The 24228-nt window shown below is 39.5% G+C and overlaps 1 protein-coding gene across 1 annotated transcript; it reads left to right on the top strand.

Annotated features, from left to right (window-relative positions):
* Positions 1 to 1025: 1025 nt before the first annotated feature.
* On the top strand, positions 1026 to 23907 carry c9orf72 (C9orf72-SMCR8 complex subunit). The gene is made up of 10 exons (XM_034135281.1): positions 1026 to 1218; positions 2030 to 2526; positions 3744 to 3839; positions 4186 to 4250; positions 5488 to 5560; positions 6298 to 6414; positions 15553 to 15788; positions 15926 to 15983; positions 17395 to 17504; positions 22806 to 23907. Exons 2-10 carry the CDS (start codon positions 2080 to 2082, stop codon positions 22990 to 22992), a joined length of 1389 nt encoding a protein of 462 aa, XP_033991172.1. The 5' UTR covers positions 1026 to 1218; positions 2030 to 2079; the 3' UTR covers positions 22993 to 23907.
* The last annotated feature ends 321 nt before the right edge of the window (positions 23908 to 24228 follow it).

Genomic DNA, 24228 nt, shown 5'->3' with positions numbered 1-24228 from the left:
TTTTTAGGACTTTAACCCTTTGACAAAGTATTACTTCTTCATTAAAAATTACACTTACAATTTTTAGTTGAATGTTAGGCTTTGCGAGATTTCTTTGTCTCGTGTCACTCCTGGTTCCAAAAAACAAAGATGGTGAAGGTCAAAAGCTAGGCTGGCAATACATTGATGTTCACAAGCAGCACCTTGTAAGCTTAGGTTAGCATAAATAGTGAAAGCTTATAACGTAACATCTTTCATTGGTTAATGTTATGTGCCATGGTGTTGTGTGTAATGTGATTTCTTTCTGTTTCATTCTTCTGTTCTCTTTGATTCTTTTTCACTGGGTTTATTTACTCCCCTCATCCCCTCAACAGTTAATATGTGAAAAGGTCTGTGCTTTCTAAAGAGGGCTCAGTGCTGGACTCGTTCATAGCCAGGGGCAGTGTCTTTGTGAGGATGCCACAAGCATTTGAAATGACTGGACACCACCAAAAGTTATTTGGAGGGTTACTCTCTGTTTATTAGTGTCACATAATGCAGGCTTGCTGTTTGCTGGAGTATTCACTCTGAGGAGCCATTTCAGCCTTTGCCTTACCTAAATATGCTCTTCTCTGAAGATGTGTCACAGAAGGGAATTCCTAATTGTCTTTTAGGTAAAGAAGGACTGTTTTTTTGTATTCCTGTAAATGTATAAATTATATCAAATATATCGTCAAGGAAAATAGCACACTCCTGTGTTGAGTGGAGGAGTTCTTCACCCAAGACCTCATGGGAGATGTCGTGATTGCAATTTTCAGTGGTTTGATTGGAGAGAGCAGAAAAAAAGCACTAGGTATTATAAGGGTGGCTCAAGACAAGTCCTCAAAGGATAAAATAAAAAGGCAAGTAAAAAGAGTTTTGCCCATGGATGAATCCATTCGTATGACCGGGCTTCATCTAAATGAATTAAAATAAGTTATTTATCTGCAGATGGACGACTGAAATAAATATGACATCATTCATTAACAGTCCACTCACTCCACTGCCATGCCTCGTGCACTAGAGGACGCTGTGCATCTCCAACAATGAGTGACGTAGGACTGACGTACTAGGAAGTGTGTTCAACACAACAACACTGCAGCTTCATCATTTACAAGTTACATACTATGGATACAGAACAATTGTTATGATGCCATTTCAGCAACATATAGAATTATTCCTCTAATAGGAAGCTTCTTTGTGACGAATTACCACCAAAAAGTAAGTCATGGCGATGTCATTCCTTTACTACTCTATCAGTGCTAGTTTGGCTAAGGCTAGTTAGCTAGCCTTACACAACATTGAGTTAAAATGTGCCTGCTACAGAATATTAACCGGTTAAACACTAAAGTGAGGTTACTTTTGTATTTACCGATACTGCCATTTAGCTTTAAACTACCCCATACATTGTTACGTAAGATTAAAATACGTACATTTGAGTGTTACGTTAAATGACACCAGACTCTGTTGTAAAAACGGTCAATATTAAACAGTATTGCTTCCTGTGGATACACATAGCTGCCTGGCAACAAATTAGTAACAAATACATTATTATCAGAAGTGTGCCTGGTCAATTCGGCATATTTTTTATCAATCAAATAGATGTTATAATCCTTATTTATTGTGTTCCGTAATGCTGTGTGTATGATATCGGCGTATCCCTTACGTTTCCAGCTGCTAGTGCGAGAATGTTTTTAATATAAAGTGTATAAATGTGGAATTACAGAGATGTCCATAAAGAATGACATTTATTAGCTTTATTATTAGTGTGTGTTTTCTTGCATATATTTGTCAAACAAGACAGGACAACGTCAGAAAAAGAGAAGTAGTTTCTGTTTCTGAAAAGTATCAGCTGACTTACAACACATTCCAAACAAATCACTTTCATTTCCACTTAAAGACTTAGGCTGATCAAACCCAATATATTATGTTAGCTTAATATTTATCATTCTGCAATTCCTTTTGTCACATCAGAGGCTGTGTTTTTAATTAAATTCAAAATTAAAAAAATTTTTTTTACTTTTCTCCGTAGGTTTATTATCATCCACTCTGACTTTGGGAGGACCTTTCCAACCCTCTCTCATGTCCTCCGGCTGTCCCCCCCAGTCACCAGCTGTGGCTAAGTCTGAGGTAGCAGTAGAGGGAGAATGCCCGCTGCTGGCGGCAACCTTCGCCTACTGGGACAACATCCTGGGTCCACGGGTGCGCCACATCTGGACACCAAAGGGAGAGCAGCTGATGTTCCTCAGCGATGGAGAGGTCACATTTTTGGCCAATCATACACTAAACGGGGAGATCCTGCGAAGCGCTGAGTGTGGCGCCGTGGACGTGAAGTTCTTTGTCCTGGCGGAGAAGGGCGTCATCATTGTGTCTCTTATCTTCGATGGCGAGCTGAAGGGGGATAAGAACACATGTGCCTTGTCCATTATCCTGCCTCAAACAGAGCTGGCCTTCTACCTTCCTCTGCACACCATCTGCGTGGAGAGGCTAAAGCACGTTATCCGCAAGGGACGCATTTGGATGCAGAAGGTACTCTTGCTTATCCCTTGACTAATGAGGCAAATTATTACCCTTCATAAACCTACTTTAAAACCCGATCCATCCCAAAGTTCTTAGTTGAACTGGGTATGAAGTCATCTATCACCTCGGTTTCTCCCATTTGGGATTGCAACAACATTGGCAGAACAATAATGTTGTAGTCTCCAAACACAGAGGACTAAATGAGATAATTAGCTCTGAGAGCTCCTACTGAGAAGGCTAGTGAGGAGGTAATAATGGGAGCATGGAAAATAACTTCACGCACTGAAAATACACACACTGCTGTAACTTCATCAATTTGATTAAATGTCCACCAGCATTGTGTCTATTAATGCATTACTCAAGTTCTGCTAACGTTTGTTAGCTTTACATATTGAATTGAGTTTCTCTTTGTCAGACTGTACACCCTGAGATATTACATATTTTAGTAAGTTTTGAATTTTGAATTCTTAGTCCTCATTGCTGAAAGATACTCATTACTGGCCTCATTATGTGTCAAAAACTGTCAAGTACTAAAGGTTGGTATTGTACATCCAGTCAGAAAAACCTGACATCTGGCACGCATCTTTTTTCTTCTTAATTCTTCATATTGCCCAATATCACAAATTATACATTTGTCTCACAGGGCTTTACAATCAACAAAACATAAATTAGAGATTAAAAAACATTAAAATGACAACATAGACAACCCAGATGACAATAATGATAATGTGTGATAACATTTATAAAATAAAACAAATGGATGTTCATGTGAAGCCTGGGCCAGCCCTAACTAACTAAGCCCTTAAGCTTTATCAACACTCTTAAGCCTATACTCTTGAATGTGGACAGGGACTTCTATTTTGAAAAAGGTCATTTCATATCTCTATACTGATCTATCATAAAATAGCATGTTTTTTCTTGTAATTTAATTAATAAATAGACCCTATGGCAAAGCCTATTGTTGAATATTCCTGTGTCAATTAAATTGTAATCCATATTTTCTAATTTAATCAAGAATTTCAGTGCAACACGAAAATAACAGTTTTAAGTTAACTTAGGTTGGAACAGTATCACAGCTTTCCATGGTATGAAAGTCAATGGTTATCATCATTTTTACACTTTCTTAATTCCCTCCCAATAATGAATATATCCAATCCACTCAGTTAATTTACATGGGTATTTATGCTGTGCTTGATTGAACTTTTTCAACTTTCCTTCAACTTTAGGGCTACAACATCATCTCGGTGCTGAGCTTGGAGATCATCCCTATCATGGAGCTGTTGGCCTCTATGAAGTCTCACCATGTGCCAGAAGATATAGACGTGAGCAACACACACACACACACACACACACACACACACACACACACACACACACACTCTTGTTCAAATAGTTGCTATTTCCAAGAGGTTTAAATGATCCAGGTTCTCTGCCTAGATTACCACCCAGTGCGATTCAACACATTTTCTCACTTATGATATGCAAATGCGACAGAAAAAGCAGCAGCACAAAGAGACTGCCTGGAATCTTTCTGGTGGATTCCTGCTTTGTTACACACTTGTGCATCTTATTTTTCATAGCTGTGCCTGCAAATGTCCCCATCAGCACTTTCATCTTTGTTGAGACCAATTTTTAAAATGACTCATTTCTTTCTGTCCCACTGAGTAGATAAAAGACACGGTGCTAAATGATGATGACATCGGGGACAGCTGCCACGAGGATTTCCTCCACAAGTAAGCACTCTCCGGTTCAGGCAAATGGAGACAGATGATGAACATCGTCCATTTAACACCCGTCAACCTTCCAATGATGAGTAATAGCCCTCCACTTAGCCGAAGTTGCCTCCGGAGAAGGGGCGAAAGCTAAATCGCTGTTAGGGTTGAGAGACCGGAAAGTCCGTTGCAGGCAATCGCTCACAGTGGAACAGAATTAACTCAGCATCCTGTGGTGATGAAAAATCATCTGTACACTGGAATTGAGTTAGTTGCATCTTCAGGATTTTATAGCTGATGAAGATGCTTAATAAGAGAAAAACAGACTAGGTGTGTGAGTGGGGCAATGTATGGTTTATTGTAAACTAATCAGGCAAAAGTTATATTTTGACCAACAAACGAGGACTTAAAGGGATATTTAGAATGTTTTAAGTGGAATTCTTCGCAGTGGCACATAAAGCCAAAATGGCCTTAATCTTGAGAACAAAAATACCTTGGATTCCTTGGATCTTCCTTGGATCCTCTTCTGTGGATATTACTTGGATCTTCCCTGGATGTTCCTTGGATCTTACCCGGATGTTCCTTGGATCTCCGCTGGATCTTCCTTGGATCTACCGGCAATCGTCCACATTGTTGAGCCAACAGAGCATGCACACTTAAGTTTTTCTTAAGCCCCGCCTTGACGGAGAAGCAGCTAAATGTATTATACACCTAAATAAATTAAAAGCAGTTTTAGTGCTTGACTATTTTGACTACCTTACATTGCTGTCAGACAGCCGTTTCCCACGGGGAACTGAAGTCCTTATCTATACTTTCTTAACAGTCACCAGAATTCATTGACATTTTAATTTTATTTCACTACCCAGTCACACAAACCAACTAACCCTGTTGCCCCCTTCGTGAACAGAACATTGCTCTTCTCCAATGCTTGTACTCCTGCCTGTTTCCCCACTTTAAAACATCTTGACTATCCTTTTAAAAAGGACTATTTAATACCTAAGAATATATTCAAAAGGCCAGAATAGGAGCCAAACTACATGAGGAGACATGTAAACATAATGATATTAACTAGTAATCCATCTCCACTGGCCCAGCGCCAGTTGCATTAATCTTAATTCCTTCTCTATGTAAAGCTGCGTGAATGTTTTTCAGATCCCTCCGTCTCAATCATTATTACTGAAAGCTGTCATTAATGATTACAGACATGCTAATTTAACTAATTGGCTCTAATTTGCACGTCTTTGTCTCTGTGTTTTAGAGCCGTCAGCTCTCATCTGCAGACTTGCGGCTGTTCAATAGTAGTCGGAAGCAACCCGGAGAAAGTAAATAAGGTAAATGAATTTGCGCATATACAAATCGGCAATGTATCTACATGAGTTTAAATGTAATGGAGGAGGTTTTAAAAGTTTAATGAGCCCCTCAGTCTCTGTTACTGCTTGATTTGATGTTTTGATTCTCCGTCTGGGCTTTTGCAGCTCCGCTACTGCAGCAACTGTTTACAAAATTATAAAAGTTATATGAGAAAGCATATACTGGAAGCTGCTCCATATGGGCAGATATTGGAATCAAACGGATAAAAGTGGGACATGCTAACCGAGAAGGAAAACTGATATTGCACACCATAAGGTGTTTGTTTAAGATATCTTTTAGAAGAAAAGAGCCACTAAGAGTTTGTCCAATGAATATCAAAGGGCTACCCAGCCTTAATTTGTAGGTTTTTATTGACCCCAGGCCCGAACTGAGTACCAATTAAATCAAGACTTTCCTCAATTATTTATTATATTATTACCTAGCCTCAAGCTTAATGTCAGTTGGGGTCTTTAGCTAAAATCGGGCTGCTTCAGTACATTTTGTGCTGATGAAGCTTCTTGAATAATTGTGCAGAACAACCAGAAAAATCAAGGAGGAAACAAATGGGCTTTTTATTTCTATCTATGTTTTAGAAAGTGAAACCTAACACCAGTGGTGTAATGTAGTGGAGTACATTTACTGAAGTACTGTACTTAATTACAATTTTGAGGTACTTGTACTTTACTTGAGTATTTTAATCTTGCTTTAATTTTTGCAGATTGTGCGGACTCTCTGCCTCTTCCTCACCCCAGCAGAGAGGAAGTGCTCCCGCCTCTGCAAGGCTGACTCTTCTTTCAAATATGACACAGGCCTTTTTGTTCAGGGTCTGCTCAAGGTAGCTACCACCTCACTCTCATTATACAGCACAATGTGATCTGAATTAGAGCCTGCTCATTGTTCTGTTCTGCCTGCCTGTTTGATGTTGCCCAGTCTGTTGTCCTGACCTAATTTCTCTTTCCGACTTGTTGCAATGGGATATTTTTATTAGTGCACTGCATGAGATTCAGATGTTTTTCATGCACGCAGCTTTTTGTATTATCATTGAAATACAATGTGCAAATTAACATTTTGTCTATTGCATAACTACATGTTTTTCTGAACTCTTAAGGGGCAAGCACATATAAATAATATGGAAAATTAATTATTTGCTATTTTCTAATGTATCTAGGCTAAAATTCACGTTTAGTTTTTTTCAAAAAATGAACTTAATTTTCCAAATTACAATGTGTATTTCCAGAGATACATTGCCCATTGAATGTATACAATTTTGAAAATATTAAACTCATATTACAGACATGTTAAATGTATGATATACCCATGATACACCCATGTTACATCCATATTACATCCATATTACACTAATATCACATACATATTACATTGTTATGACACCGTTATTACTCCTATCCCTTTTCCACAGCCATAAAACACCCCTATTAGATTGTTGTTAAATTGTTGTTTCACTATTAATACACCAATATTACATGTATTTTACACTCGTATAACATTGTTATTACAGTGTTATTACACTTATATTATGCCCATGTTACGCCCATGTTCAACCCATATAACATCCATATTGCATTATTACAGTTATTTACCAATGTTGCACCCATATTGCATCGTTACACTATTAAACCCATGTCACTCCCATATTACACCGTTTTTACACCTACATGATACCCATATAACTGTTATTCTACTCACATAATGTCTCCTTCATTACAAAATCTTTCGGGTCAAGTGCAGACCTAAGGAGTATTCTGAACATCAGAAAAGGAGAGAAGTTTCCATATTATTTACTGCTGTTTTGTGAGCCAAGAGGGCTGAGTGTTACACAGGCAGGTAGCTCAACACGAGCAGAATAAAACCAGGACAAGTGGCAGCAGGAAAGCTGCAGGTGCTTGTTAGTTCAGTCATAAAGAGTCAGTGTTGTGCACGTCGGCTGTGTTGTGGAGCTCCTGCAGGATCACCTCATGGATTTCTACATAAAGATCAGCAGGGAACGAGAGAAACTGGCTCTGGGAGAAACAACAAAAAAGGAAATTGGAAGTTTCTAGCTCGCAAAAAATTGAATTTATTTATTAGAGCTTCTCTGTGCATATATGACATAGATATAAGATGTTGTGATGGATCTACCCTGTGTATATGCAGGTCAGAATTTCTAATAAATCATTTCTCTTTTTGTGAGCGAGATGCTTTCTATTGTTGTTGTTTCCTCGAAGCAAAGTGTGCTCTGTGCTGTGTGCTCTTTAAATTGGGACAGAATGTGGTTGAGAGAACAGACTTCCCACACGCTAAGCAGAATAATAAAAACCTTTTCTCAGAAATCGCATAAAATAACTATAACGTCAATTGGGGAGTGCAGACAACCACAGAGGCCTATGGTGCATGCACATGCTCCTTGTATGGTCCCATTTTTCAAGTTGGAAAGTGGTTCTTCCAATTGTGTTGTCTTCATGAGCTTTAAGTCAACGTGTGTCAACAACATGGACTCTTTAAAGATGTGTCATATTTATTGACCTAGAGCTTTTAAACATGTTCAAACGTTGACTTGTTTAAAGATCATGGCAAAAATCTCGAAATCTTGTATATATATATATATATAAATATATATTTTATTTTTTTATTAACCACTTACAGCATGTCAGGCATCTAACCAAAAGTCATTCAAAAAAACATTGATTTCAAAACCACAGAGCCTGGAAGTTGTAAAATGCTAACTAATTTGCGGGTGTAATGCTGCGTTCACACCGGACGCGATGCGATGTTTGGGGGCGGCGCGATTACATGTAAAGTCAATGCAGAGACGCGGACAGACGCGAATTCGCTCCGACGGCGCGCATGAAGCGGTGGACGCGGCGCGAATTGTCTGCAGACTTGTCAAGCATTAATTCATGGTTTTTACTAACCGGTATCAGTATGTTGTTGTCGGTATCATTTAGAAACGTGTATTACAATGTAATCACGGTCAAATATGTTCATGTTGTTGTAGTTGTAGCTCCCGAGCCAGCGCGTCTTGTTTGAATGATGCGAGTAAACACAGCTGGCAGCCGCGGTGAAACTCGAGCGTTTAGAGCGATGCGATAGGAGCGATTAGAGCGAAGCGAATATTCGCATCGCGTCCGGTGTGAACGCAGCATTAGGACTCATTAGTAGTTATGAGTAGGGATGGGTATCGTTTGAAATGTATCGATTCCGATTCCGGTTCTGCTTAACGATTCCGGTTCTTATTCTTTCGATTCCAAAATTGTAAAAGAAAGAGGTCAAACGTTTAGATAACAAAAATATCTTTATTCTTTTAATCTTTAACTGACATTTTTACAAATAAAAAATATACATGCAATACAAATGTATTGCACAATAGCTGTGCTTTATTTTTACATGATGCCGTTTAAAAAATGAAGGGCGGTGCCGGTCGTCAGCGAACCGACCCGCTGACGACCGGCCGTTATGTGATTCTCCAGAACACACAGATGGCCAGTCCGCCCTTACTCTGTATTCCACCGGGTCACCGCGGCGCAGACGGACCCAGTGGAATACAGGGTCTACCGCGTTTAGGAACCGTTAAGCAGAACCGAAATTGTGTATTTTGTATGGGTACCCGGTACCCGGCATTTTCTTATCGGTTCTCATCTGGAACCGAGTTTCGGTTCCCAACCCTAGTTATGAGACAGTACTATGTGTCAGAATGAGATTAAGTACCTGATAAGAGAGTGATTTATGACCCTCATAAACCTTAGTCCCGCCTCCAAATCCCTTTGATGTGGCACCTGTCACTCTGACATCCCTGACCTTTGACCCTTTCATCTTTTTTGACTTGTTTGTACATTGTTTTATTGCCCCCTCATAAAGGATGTTGCACAATAGGGGGTGTGATAAGACTTTACATATCTGACCTTTGACCCTTTTATCTTTTATGACTTGTATGTTTATTGTTTTATTGCCCCCTCATAAAGGATGTTGCTCAATAGTGGGGTGATAAGACTTTACTGCCCCTTTGATGTGAAACCTGTTATAGTGTCCTTAGTAGGTCATTATTGTCAATGATAAAACCAGATATAGTTAATGATGATAGTATGACTTGTTTCAGTCACCTGTTGTGGTTGTAATGCCCTCTATAAGGTAATGTTCTATAATAGTGGGTTAATATGACTTATTGACTCTTTTGTGGTAATATAAGGTTATATGACATTTGTATTGTTTAATTACTTTATTAACTATAAGGAAGCCCCTTTGAAGTTGTGTTTCCCTGGATGATGGAAATAGTCTAATGGCGCGTTTCCACTACAGCCCGCAGCCCGGTTTAAGAGGGCTGTGACGTCAGCGGCCCGTCTTTGGTTGCGTTTCCACTTGGCCTAGTACCGGCCGGCGGGTCCTAATTCACAGTTTTTCTGGCCTCATAAAATCGTGGGGCCAGGGCCAGAGGCAACGAGGCTGAGTCGGGCTGAGTATGCTAAACTAGAGAGAGCGTCGCTGGCAAGGGGGCAACAACTACAACAAGATGGACATATTTGACCGTGATTTAATTGTAATACACGTTTCAAAATGATGCCGAAGTAACAACATACTGATACCGGTTAGTAAAAACCATGAATTAATGCTTTGTCAAGTCTGCAGACAGACGGCAGGGGAAAAACCTTTTAAAATGCTTGTTTTCTAAATGGAGATTGGCTAAGCTAACGCAGTATATGCCCCGACCGTCCACACTCACAACAACGGCCTATACAGACATAAATAAAGCAGCGACTGTATTCACCATGACACAGGCAGTCTGTGGTTTGTACTTGTTTAAGTTTTGTCTAGTTTCTGAACATATATGAGGAGCTGTGAGCTCTGAGTGCTAACAGCTAACGGCTGTGTTGTTTTTCTGGGGTCCTCTGAAGATCACGTCACGGCTCCGCCTACACTGCGTTACTATAGATACTGCCCCAGTTCCTAAACTGTAATGGAAATGCGCCATAAAGTGAGCCAGTCCTAACGAGGCCCAGCCATACCGAGCGGGGCCGAGCGAGGCCGTGTAGTGGAAACGCGACATAAGTGCCATGTTAGGGGGACATTACAGAGCTCATGAGTCCGCCATTTAAGGCTCTTGGAGCGGACAAAGAGAGGTGTATTTAATGGTGTGTTTCCCTGGATGATGTAAATAGTCTAAGTGCCATGTTAGGGGGACATCACGGAGCTCAGGAGTCTGCCCTTTGAGGCTCTTGGAGCGGACAAAGAGAGGTGTATTTACTGGTCTTGATCCCTGGATGATGAAAATAGTCTAATGGCACATTTCCACTACACGGTCGGCCTCGGCCATGCTCGGTACGGCTTGGCCTTAACAGGGCCGACTCACTTCATGCTGCGCTTCCATTACAGTTTAGGAACTGGGGTAGTTACTATAGTAACGCAGTGTAAGCGGAGCCGTGACGTCATCTTCAATGAGAACTCCAGAAACACAACACAGCCGTTAGCTGTTAGCACTCAGAGCTCACAGCTCCTTATATATGTTTAGAAACTCGACAAAAGTTAAACAAGTACACACCACAGACTGCCTGTGTCATGGTGAATACAGTCGCTGCTTTATTTATGTCTGTATAGGCCGTTGTTGTGAGTGTGGACGGTCGGAGCATATACTGCGTTAGCTTAGCCAATCTCCATCTAGAAAAACACGTATTTTAAAAGGTTTTTCGCCTGCCGTCTGTCTGCAGACTTGACAAAGCATTAATTCATGGTTTTTACTAACCGGTATCAGTATGTTGTTACTTCAGCATCATTTTGAAACGTGTATTACAATTAAATCACGGTCAAATATGTCCATCTTGTTGTAGTTGTAGCCCTGTTGCCAGCGCTCCTCTCTCTAGTTTAGCATACTCAGCCCGACTCAGCCCTGTTTGTTGGCCTCGATAGAACCACAATTTTCTCGGGCCAGAAAAGACGTGAAAAAGTGGCCCCGGGCCGGGCCGGGCCGGAACTAGGCCTAGTGGAAGCGCAACCAAAAACGGGCACGACACGGCACCCTTAAAGCGAGCTCCGTGTTAGGGGGACATTACGGAGCTCATGAGTCCGCCCTTTGAGACTTAAAGAGCGGACAAAGAGAAGTGTATTTACTAGTCTTGATCCCTGGATGATGAAAATAGTCTAAGTGCCATGTTAGGGGGACATTACGGAGCTCATGAGTCCGCCCTTTGGGACTTGAAGAGCGAACAAAGAGAGGTGTATTTACTGGTGTGTTTCCTTGGATGATGTAAATAGTCGAAGTGCCATGTTAGGGGGACATTACGGAGTTCAGGAGTCCGCCCTTTGAGGCTTGAAGAGCGGACAAAGAGAGGTGTATTTACTGGTCTTGATCCCTGGATGATGAAAATAGTCTAAGTGCCATGTTAGGGGGACATTACGGAGCTCATGAGTCCGCCCTTTGGGACTTGAAGAGCGGACAAAGAGAGGTGTATTTACTGGTGTGTTTCCTTGGATGATGTAAATAGTCTAAGTGCCATGTTAGGGGGACATTACGGAGTTCAGGAGTCCGCCCTTTGAGGCTTGAAGAGCGGACAAAGAGAGGTGTATTTACTGGTGTGTTTCCTTGGATGATGTAAATAGTCGAAGTGCCATGTTAGGGGGACATTACGGAGTTCAGGAGTCAGCCATTTGAGGCTTTTGTTAACATTATGCTTTTTGATTTATTTGTGTTACTAAGATACTTTTAGATACACTTTGAAGTGTGCAACACTTTTACAACTGGTAGAATATTAAGTACTTTGTAAGGAATTGGGTTTCTTTATAGGCAGTTTGTGATTTTTAGGGCTGGTTCAGTGAGACAAGTTCAAGTTTCAAGGCTTTTATTGTCATCTGCACATTAGCTACAGTGTCGATATGGCAATGAAAAACATAGGTCACAGGCTCCTCCAACAGTGCAACATATATATATATATATATATATATATATATATATATAGAGGACATAGAACAAATAAAACAGATTTTGCTTTTTTCTCTCACCAAGGTACTGTAAGACACACTTTTATGTATGCAAAAAGTTAAAACTGGAAAAATTAAATACTTTGTCTAAATAGATTTTCTTTAAGACTGTGATTCTTAAAGGCACTTTTGTGATTTTAGTAAGACAATCCAGTTTGGTTAACATTAATGCTTTTTTGCTTTTGTTTGTGTTACTAAGATACTTTTAGATACACGTTGAAGTGTGCAACACTTTACAACTGGTAGAATATGAAGTACTTTGTAAGGAATTCGGTTTCTTGGTAGAATATGAAGTACTTAGTAAGAAATTGGGTTTCTTTTAAAGGCAGTTTGTGATTTTTAGGGCTGTTTCAGTGAGACAATGCAGTTTTGATAATTTCAAGTTTCAAGTTTCAAGCCTTTATTGTAACCTGCCCATTAGCTACAGTGTAGATATGTCAATGAAAAACGTAGGTCACAGGCTCCTCCAACAGTGCAACATATATATGACAGATGACAGATTTGTGCGTAATTCTCTCACAAAGGAAATGTAAGATACACATTTATGTATGCAAAAAGTTCAAACTAGAAAAATGAAATACTTTGTCTAAATAGATGTTATTTAAGAATGTGACTATTTTGATCACTTTGTAACACATTTATTTTCTTAAAGACTGTGACTGTAAAAGGCAAGTTTGTGATTTTTAACACTTTTTTTTGTACTGACACTCGGCAGATTTGTGTGTAATTCTCTCACAGAGGAACTGTAAGATACACTTTTATGTATGCAAAACCTTAAAAACTAGAAAATACAATACTTTGTCTGAATAGATTTTCTTTAAAGGCACTTTGATTTTAACGCTATTTCAGTGTTAACATCAATGCTTTTTTCTATTTTCTTGTGTTACTAAGATACTTTTAGATATACTTTGATGTATGCAACACTTAACAACTGGTAGAATAGGAAGTACTTTGTAAGGAATCGGGTTTCTTTTAATGGCCGTTTTTTTTTTTATTTAAACAATGTAGGTTTTTTTTCTGATAACCTTACATATTTTAGTCATTATCTGCTACCAAGATACTTTTTTGATACACTTTTATGTAGGAACATTTTACAACTGGTAGATTGTCAATTACTTTGTAACAAATGTATTTTCTTAAAGACTGTGACTCTAAAAGGCAAGTTTGTGATTTTAACACTTTTTTTTTTACTGACACTAGGCAGATTTAGCTATTTTTCTCTCGTTGTCTTTCTCTTACTTTTGGATACAGTTTTATGTATGACAACTTTACAACTGGTAGAAAGTTAAGTACTTTTTCTGAACAGATTTTCTTTAAGAATGTGACTTTGAAACTTTGATTTTAACACTGTTTCGGTGAAACAACGCAGTTTTCTGGAAATAACTTAAAGGATTTTTTTCTCCTACAAAGATACTTATAGTTACACTTTAATGGATGCAAAACTTTACAACTTGGTAAAATATGAATTAATTTGTAATGAATTGAGTTTCTTAAAGAATCAAACTCTAAATTGAAAGTTTGTGATTTTAACACTGTTTCGGTGAAACAATGCAGTTTTGATAACTTTAATATTTAGCACGTCATGCATAAAACCTCTCATCTTTCTTGAAACTGACATACATTTGAGAAAAAAAGACGTGCTGTCCTTTTTACAAACAAGTTATTTTTCTGCTTCTTCCTCGCCCGTGTCTCTTCCTTCAACCATCACAACAATCAAGTCAGATCTTTCAAATGAATCATCTACCTCTTCCTTTCCCCCACCCTAGGGCCCAGAGTCAAAACACCTCCCCCTCCAGACCCTCCCCCTTCTTTTATATCCCTTTCCTGTTTTATGGTCAGTCCCTGTGACTATGTATCTGGCAGGTGCCCCCACACTGTTGGTTTAAACAAAAATAAGTAATCTTTCAGATAATCTAGTTCAGGGGTCGGCAACCCCTGGCACGCGTGCCGTTGGTGGCACGCGGCACCGTAACCAGTGGCACACTAGGAATAAGTGGAATAAGTGTACAAAATATTAATTTTATTTTCGGATCCTGAACGAGACCGCCGCCAGAGCGCGTCTCCCCGTTACCTGCAGAAGGAAGCCATGCACGCAACGCAGCCCCACTCAAAAAGGCCGATTGCGAGACGTAACATACATGACACTTTTCTCTGTGTGCGGCAAAACAAGCTCGCCAAAATCGCTTCACCAGTCTGGCAGTATTTTAAGGTGTCCGAAAAAGACAATAAAATAGCGGTATGCAGCGTGTGTGAAGCAGAAATCCTGCAGCTCCACCCGCTGTGACGGACCGGTGAGCGGAGCAGAACACACAAGAGTTAGACCTAACACACTTAGCTATTTGATCTACCTCTGGAACTAGTTATAAATATATTTATTCTTCACTGTCACTCATTACTGGATCAGTGAGCTGCTTGAGATACTGGCAGGCTGTCAGGACAGAGAGAGAGAGAGAGGGGGAGAGAGGAAAAGAGAGCGCTCCCGCTCATTTCTCCCGTGTTATTATCCAAAGTTAATGTAAACTTGAATAATGTAGGCTACTTCATTTGAATGTAACAATTATGTTGGTTGTTGTTTGTGGAAGCGCCAGTGAATGAGCCCCATTAACTGAGTTTTAAACATCACTTTTCACGAGTGTTTTCGTCGAGCTCTTCAACACCCCCCCCCCACCCCCCCGTTGATAATTCACGATCGTCGGCACGCTGATAAACATTTTTTTTTAGAATGGCACTTCATATCAAAAAGGTTGCCGACCCCTGATCTAGTTCCTTTCTCCTTTCCTGTCTCCCATTGTCTCTCACACACACACACACACACACACACACACACACACACACACACACACACACACACACACACACACACACACACACACACACACACAAGATACTTGGGAAAGATACTTAACCCCAAATTGCTCACATAGGTCTACGGTGTTGTAGTGTCTATAAGTCGCTCTGGATGAAAGCTAAATGACTGGGTTTCCCCCCTTCTTTAATGTTTTATCCCCAGGACTCCACGGGCAGCTTCGTCCTGCCCTTCCGCCAGGTGCTCTACTCCCCGTATCCCACCACGCACATCGACGTGGACATCAACACGGTGAAGCAGATGCCGCCGTGCCACGAGCACACATACAACCAGCGGCGCTACATGCGCTCCGAGCTCAGCGCGCTCTGGAAGACGGACAGTGAGGACGACATCCCCCCCGAAACAGTCATTCACACCGACGAGACCTTCACGCCTGACCTGTGAGCCACACACACACACACACACACACACTGCATTTTCTGCATTTTGAATACAGTGTTATATTTGCACCTTTTAACACTGTTACCCAAAAATATGCTATTTCATATTTTAACCACAATACGTATTTTTCCCCAAGGAATATATTTCAAGACGTCATGCATAAAGACACTTTGGTGAAGTCGTTTATAGACGAGGTAAGAATATTTTTTATTTATATTGTATTATATATTTTTATATCATTTTGTATTTAATAAAAAACAATCCCAACATAAAGAGAGAAATAAAAAGGAATTAGTAAAGCCTTCAGAATATTGAAAGAAATAATGACATCAAATACAACATTTCAGCAAACTTTTATTATTCCCATTATTATCATTTAGAGTGAAAATTTGAGAAATGGTAAAGCACTGGATAAAAAGCACTATTTACATTTTAAATGAAATAGCAGACATACCCTTTTTTTTTTAACCACCAATATGAATCTGTTTGTAAGGAATATATACATTGCTTTGTTCTGTATTCCTGCTGAGTTCTGTGAGAGGTATGTATCTGAAAGAGCAAAAAAAGAACAGTGTCACTAAGACAAAAAAAGTGTCTGATCCATTTTTACTTATTCTGCAGTACAGTGCTTCTTAACACAGACCTGGATTTTTATCAGGCAGCAACACACACTTGAATGACACCTCACTGATACAGTCCCTAGAGCTCATAGACACAAAAACAGTCAAATGTATTCCCAAGGGTCCAAACCCATCATCTGTTCCTGTGAAAGTGCTCCCAGAGTGGGGGTTACCATTTTTTCCTCATGACAACAGCAATATGTTTCTCTCTCAAGGTTAGCACAATGGAGCGAGAGTGTATCATGGAAAAAGTGATTAATTGCTATTTTCTAATTTTCAAATGTACACTCTGTATCTCCCAAGATAAATTGTACACGTTATGCCCATATTACACCAATGTGCAGCCCATGATACACCCAAGTTTCACCTATGCTACACTCATATTAGACCAATAATTCAACCATATTACTTATATGTTACACCCATGATACACCTATATTACATCTATGTTACGCCAATGATACGCCCATTCTAGACTGATGATACAACCACGTTATAACACCTATCTTACACCCACGTCACACCAACATTTCATCCATGTTACACCCTTGTTAAATCCATGTCACACCCAAGTAACACAAACGTCACACCCATGTTACATCGACATCCCATCCATGTTACAACCATGTAACACCCACGATTTACTCACTTTACACCCACATTACACCCACATATTGCACCCATGTGACAACGACGAAACACCAATGATACATCCACACATCCATGTTATACCCATTTGTAACATTGTATTGATATTTTGTCTGGGGTGCAGTGCAATTGAACACTGACCAGGCTTTGTATCAAACCCTTGATTGGGATGCTCCCACCACTCTGCTCCCAGAGTTTGGGTTTACAAGTTTGTCTCACGACAACAGCAACATGTTTCTCTCCCAAGGTTAGCACAAAGGAGCCGGAGTGCATTATTCCAGCCTTTTACAGCGAGCAGTAGGCCGGACTACTAATTGACATCCTGTGTCGTCCCCAGGTGTTCATGCTGAAGCCGGGCCTGTCCCTGCGGAGCACCTATCTGGCCCAGTTCCTGCTGCTGCTCCACAGGAAGGCCCTCACATTGCTCAAGTACATCGAGGACGAAACGTAAGAGCTGTAACCAATAACACTTTCATCCAAATAACCCAGAGGACTGTCGTTTGGCAATAGACCATCGCACTCACACAGAAAGACAAGACAGAAAAGGCTAAATACATGATGATGCTCTTTTTGTCTACCATTTTTTATCAAATGTATTTAGCATCCAATCATTATTAATGGTTGAAAATAAAACATTGCAATTATGGATAAAAAATTATTATAAATATATGGTTGAAAATAAAATAGATATAATATTTAAAACATAATTAAAGACGTAAGAAAGAAAACTAAGGATATTAAAAAATATCAATTATATGGGGTTTCTGTAATATTCTGAGAACCTGTTGCCTTTTTAAAATAATTTGAAGCAAGAGAGTTTAGGATTGAAATAAATAAAGAGAAAAATTGTTTTAAACCTAAAACCTACTGTTTAGCATTTTCACCCTGAAAAAACTCACCGTGAGTATCAAAAGTGGTATTAAAACATGATCATTTAATTCAGATTAAATATTTGTTGTACCGAAAATGAAAAACAACAAGATACAGTATGTCACCATCCACATATCTTGAGATAATACAATTCCCTGGATGTATTGTAGAATACATTTTTTTAATTCAGTTCTTTGACTTTGCACTGCAGCCACTGACCCTGCGCTGAAAGTCACTGTTAGCCACAGGATACAAATCAAAAGCCTTGTGAGGTCTGATGTAACACGTCCCCCCGTTCTGAGTAAAAATATGTCAAATTGTTATCCTGTGTGGGGACCCAGCTGAAACCAACAACATAGAGGTAGTACAGGAATGACTCCTAAAAACAGAAATGAGTTACCATTTTACCGCTTCCGATTATCTTGAATCGAAGTAAACAGTGACCCTGTTTTTAGTAAGATATCTTAAATTAGGTCTGTGGTGAACAGAAGCTTTCGAGATTAAATGTTGTTTTGGTCTACATCATTAAACTAAAGGAGATCACAAAATGTCATCACGTCAAACATTAGCCACCTTTAGCTTAGCGTTGGCGACATGCAACCATATGACCGTGAACTAGTTTGTTGATAGCCTTACGTTAGCTTTTTGTTTCTGGTGATTGCATTTACGCTTCAAAAATCATAAAAGTAAACCGATTGTTTCCAACAGAGCTTATTTTCTGCTTAAACCAAAGATCGAATGGGAACGTACCATTTTTGTAGAGAGCGCCCTTGCGGAGCTTACTTCCAAGCTGGTCTACAAAAACACGTCACCACGGGTTAGGGGGGGTTAGGGTTTGTCTACTATGTTTTTTTTTACAGTCGACAAAAGAGGAAAACATTAGTGCGGGCTGAACACAAGCCCTCAGATTTCTAAACCACAACAGTAATAGCAGGCTACTTTTTGCAGAAGAAAAAGTGTAAAGAACACTGCATTAGAGCAGTAGAGAAAAAAAACCTTGAGTCATCCTTCACCCTGTTCCGACACACACCAACACAGTCTTTGTCTAAATCCTCAGTCCCGAAAGGTTTGATGTAAACTTCAATGTAAAAGTCTGCTGTTCACTTCGTGTCCCCTGCATGAGGTTGAAAAGACATAGACATCATACTGTACATCTTTTATTTAAACGTAAGATCAACAGGCAATCTATATTTATGATTGCCCTATGTCTTCCTGTAACACCAGGATAGCAGCTCTCATACGCAGGAGTTATGGCATACTTTATCTGATTGTTAAACATCACACACAACCAGAGGTAAAAAGAAAAGGTTTCCTGCCTGATGAAACTATATTCTTTGATTGAAACACAGTAAGAAGACATGTCCGTCATTTCAGACCTTTAGTAGTTGAGAGCACTTCAAACCAAATCAAACCATAATATTAGACTGAATATCAATTGGTTTCAAGTTGCTATCAATGGATGTGTTTGAGAAATAGGCTTGGTGCAAGAGTTTTTATTTATTTCATTATCATTTTAAAATATCTATGGGTTTTGGACTTGGAATCCTAATGTTATCGACTAAATGTATATATGTTATTACTCGTTAGTTGCAGCCTCATCGTTACCCTAAATGACATGAAGTACCTTTGGTGAGTCATGCTCACAGGACTGGTATGAGGTGATTGGTGCTGGGGGAAACTAGAAGAATAGGCAGCTGGTTGTCTGGCTACGCAGTGTGATAAATCCTCAACATAATCCCAGAGTGACAGCTTCCCCATCCAAATAGCACAAGGTGAATAATGTGCAGGGAAAGAAAGTGATGCAAAGCACATGCCATAGCCTTCCCAGTCCCCACCGCTCAACATCTGAGAGACCCTCATCATTATCAGCATCATCAGAGTTTTTATGATCCTCATTTGATCACTGACAAGAGACTCTCACTTCTCTGCCCCTCCTGAGGCGCGTAAATGAGACTGTATGGCAGGTTGCAAGGTGACCCGATAGCTTATGAGTGCCTCTCATCAGGCTTTGCATTAATGTGTCGTGCCATTTAGGCAGTTAACACAACATTAACTGAAGGATAAACAAGGGTTTGGTGACCGATTGGCATATGACGATGTCCACAGGGAAATATCGCAATGGATGATGATACCAACAATGGTGGGTTTATAATACCACGATAAAGGTTCTATAATTTTAACTAAGCAAACTGTTACGATCATGGTGTTCAAATTCAGGATTGATAATAAAGTTGTTTGAGTACCATACGGGAGGGACCGTAGTGGCGGCAAAGCAGTATGGGAAGACGTGAAGATTGAGCTCCTGGAAGGCATAGAGATACATCGAGTTTATCTGAAAGCCTACGTGGGCCAGCGATGAAACGTGCCTAAAATGGCAGACACCACAACTTTGTGAAACTGCAGAATACAGGGAGCTTTTCCATGTTCAGGGCTTGAATTTAACAAAAGTTAGGATGGACCCACATTTTTTACTATTTGTTTATTCGTTTGTCAGGTAGTTATTTGATTCGGGGATCCCAATATATGTTTTTTCTATAATAACAAAAATTGCACGTGCTAATCCTTTTTCTTAAAATATAAGTAATACAGAAAACAAGACTGTAAAATAGAGTATGTAAATGTAAGACCAGAGCAGCGTTGGAGCATAACATAAGGCAGACTTTTGTTTTGAGTTCTATCCAAGATTTGGACAAAACAACTGGTGAAAAACGTTATTTCGCTAGAAAGAAATGCCTTCCCTAGACTGTAAATGTAATTAGTAGCAGTAGCGCTTTGTGTAGCCAACACACTCCTTTGGAAACATTCTGTCAGGAGAAATAGGCAATGACACTATCCAAACCGATCACTGTAATTGTTTTGGGATTGACACATGTTGTGTTCACGTTCAATAGTATTTGCAACATGTGAGTACCATTGGTAAAGTTTCTGTTATCGCGATGGACCATGCCCTTGTTCGATGGCCCAACCTTAAACCAGTACTATAGCTTTACCCTCCATGTGATTATCCTCCTCTCTGGGAAACTTGTTCAGATCCTAGTACAAGAACTAGATAATTGTCTCTCTAGTCACACTCCAGTCCCATCAGTTTTACAGTAAGCACCTTCTTAACCCCGACAATTCTTCTGAGACACCGCGGGTTAATCTTTCCTGAAATTCTGCTCCGCGCCCCCCTCCCTGTGGCACCCTGGTCATCGCTCCATCTGGGCATGACTCATCTCCTTCTGTGCTCCCCGACAGTGGACTGCCCTTCCCACTCCTTTAGGACAGCAGTCACTCCCCCGTCTGTTTTTCTACTTCTACATGATTTGGCTATTCTCTTGTTTACCAAAGACATTTGAGGACTCTTGAGCAAATGGTTCTTTATCGTGCAAGCCAGGATATTTGTAACTTCTGCTTCTGGCACTTCTTCATTCCGCTTTGTCGTAATGTTGATTACATTTACACCATTTACAGTAGAAAGTCAGTTAAATCTAACAATGTTTAGTGAACATTGGTTGACACGGCAGTACATGTTATTCTGGGAGAGAGATTGAATTGTTGTATCTGTAAATCAATCAAGCCTGTGTGCACACAAATGGCCTATACACTCAAAATGACACACACCATGGCTCCTTAGTGTTTGTCCCTTGGTATTTTGAAGCTGCACTTTCATTTGGCGGCACCATATTAAAAATGCTAAAGCTGCACTAATGAATATTCTTTATTAACAATGAATCACACAACTGTATGTAATGTGAAAGGGGTCATTTGTAGTGATGAACCCAGAGGGAATTATCACCTAGATCTACAGAGCATTACCTTCGTGTCAGCTTATCATATTGGATTGAAGGACCGCAACCGTCATCTCTACTGAATGTCGTCGTTTTTGTTCTTTTTACACTCACAGTTTTTAGGCAATTTTCAAACAAAGCCTCAAATATCTGTTCTCATATTTTATGACATTATTACCCTAAGAGAAGTTGGAAAATAAGTGTTTTGTTATTTCGATCATATTTACGTAACCTATGGTATTTCCCTGTGTGTCCAACAAGCGGCAGGGTTAGTACGGTTAATCCCTAGTTGTTCTAATTTAAAAAGAGTCACATTTTTATAAAGAAAATGCTTAGCTATCTTGCTCTGAAAAACGAATTAAAAAAACAAGCAACATTCTTAAAATATAACAGGATTAAGAGTGGATTAAACTTTGGTTTACTTAACATAACCTTTGTTCTTTGATAACAGAGTAAGGTGTTTCACTATGGGAATACATAATAATAATAAATATAATATAGTTTTATTAATTGTATACATTTTCAACCTATGTATTTAGAATGATTATTTCTCCATCATTGTGTTTTTTTACTATTGTATATTTATATAGTTTAATAGTCTAGTGGTGCAGGGATGACATCATTATTAAAAGGGCTTCCTCAACAAAATCAATGGGATCTTTCCATTGGATTTTGGAATATTGCAAAAAATAAACAATAACAATTTTTGGCCAATGCAATGCAATACATTTGTTCAGCCGCATAATCTCCACATATTTACACAACTCTTTGGACTTTTGAATCTTAATGCAACACGTAAGAATCTAACGGAAGTAAATGGAAATCCGAGTAAATGCCTGAACATATCTCACTCCGGGGACTACCTTAACTGCGAAAGGGAAAAAAAGCATCCTTTGTTTATGGTGCTGCTAACAGCCTGAGGTCAAGGGGCATGCTATATTACAGGTGCCTCGACAAGATTGGTTATGCACAGTTGCCGTCAGCGACATACATAATTCATGGTGGCGTGGCGTTCCAGCTGCAGCCCAACGAGATGCAAATCCTCTGACCCCCGAGTGCTGTGGCTTGTTAGCAGTTACACAACAAAGCCTCTCCTCTCTGTTCACAGGCAGAAAGGGAAGAAGCCGTTTCGATCCCTGCGCAACCTAAAGACAGACCTGGATCTGACGGTGGAGGGGGACCTGCACATCGTAATGGCCTTCGCCGAGAAGCTGAGGGCGGGACTGCACTCGTTCGTGTTCAGCAAGCCGTTCTACACCAGCATGCAAGAGCGAGACGTTCTCATGACCTTCTGACTTATTCCTCCTCCGGCACTTTTATGTATCGGACGCTTAATGAAAGCAGATGTCTTTGTTTTCTTATGTGTTACATCAATGCATGCACGCCTGAATATTTGTTTGTGCTTTGCTGGAATGAAGAAAAAAAATGTGTGTCCTGATCAGTTCAAGGCTTCAAAGTCTATACTGCTGTAATGAGCCATTGCACTGTACGTTTTTTATTTTTTTATATAGTACCTTGATCGACCGTTAGCATAATGTGAGTTGAATGTTTTGGGAGGACTTCAATAATTCTCTAGTTGATGAATTATTCATGCGTTCTATGCCTTCTGTTAATAGAGAGTCTGTATTAATATATGGCGTTAAAATTGGCTGCCCACCAGGACATTTGCAATTTAATTTAAAATGATATTTATTAAAACGTATTAGTTTCTTCACTGCCTGTGTAATATATAACCTTTTGAACTGTCGATTTTTTGTTTTTTTGTTTTTCAATTAGTGAGTCTCTGTGTTGACTGTGAATGGTGCGAATCATCATAAAAAGGTTCAGAGTAATCATAGGATTTTATTAAAGAAAAAGATGAAGCACTGTAACAGCAGAGCTGTGTGTAGCTGACAGTCATAAAATGAAATCAAGCAATGTAGTTTAAGTATCGCTTCCAAAAATGCAAATGTTTCTGACATTGTTATATGGTGAGTTGATAATGTTGTCCAGTTTCCCTACATTTACATATCATTTCAATGTGTAACATTTGCACCAGAGACAGTCCAACTATGTTTATCACAAATGCATCAAATAACAGACATTTTCTCTTCCCTTCTATAATCTCTTTGCTTCCTTCCCTTTTACTTTATCGATCTTGTTTCAAATGTGAACTTTTGTCTACTTGTGCAGAAAGAGCGATGAACAATAAAGACTCTATTAATGTAAAATCTGTATTGCGATGTATTATTTGCTTTATAGCTGACATGAGTGACAGTCCAGAGCCATGCTAGAATCTCCAATAGCCTTATGTTGGTGATGTTGTGATGGTATGATCTAACTTTGTTCAATGTTTTAGCTTAGCATGTTAGCATACATATTTTTTGAATAAGCTAACAGAAATTGAAACTGAGGATGATCAGAATGTTTTGCAGGTGTTTGTTTTTGACCTGATGATGCAGCTATAGATCCGATCAAATATACTTTACTTTATTGACAGACTTGGGGAGTAACGGAATACATGTAAGTGTAACGGGATTAAGTAATGAGGA

This window comes from Trematomus bernacchii, unplaced genomic scaffold (assembly GCF_902827165.1).
Source record: "Trematomus bernacchii unplaced genomic scaffold, fTreBer1.1, whole genome shotgun sequence".
NCBI classification, from domain to species: domain Eukaryota; kingdom Metazoa; phylum Chordata; class Actinopteri; order Perciformes; family Nototheniidae; genus Trematomus; species Trematomus bernacchii.
This window is presented reverse-complemented; position numbering and strand designations above follow the sequence as displayed.

What these genes read in the sequence shown, in the direction of transcription:
- c9orf72 (XM_034135281.1), top strand. Translation starts at nt 2,080, where the DNA reads ATGTCCTCCGGCTGTCCCCCCCAGTCACCAGCTGTGGCTAAGTCTGAG. An exon ending in TTGTTCAGGGTCTGCTCAAG is followed by an intron (nt 6,415 to 15,552) that starts GTAGCTACCACC and finishes TTTTATCCCCAG; the next exon opens with GACTCCACGGGCAGCTTCGT. An exon ending in GAGACCTTCACGCCTGACCT is followed by an intron (nt 15,789 to 15,925) that starts GTGAGCCACACA and finishes TTTTTCCCCAAG; the next exon opens with GAATATATTTCAAGACGTCA.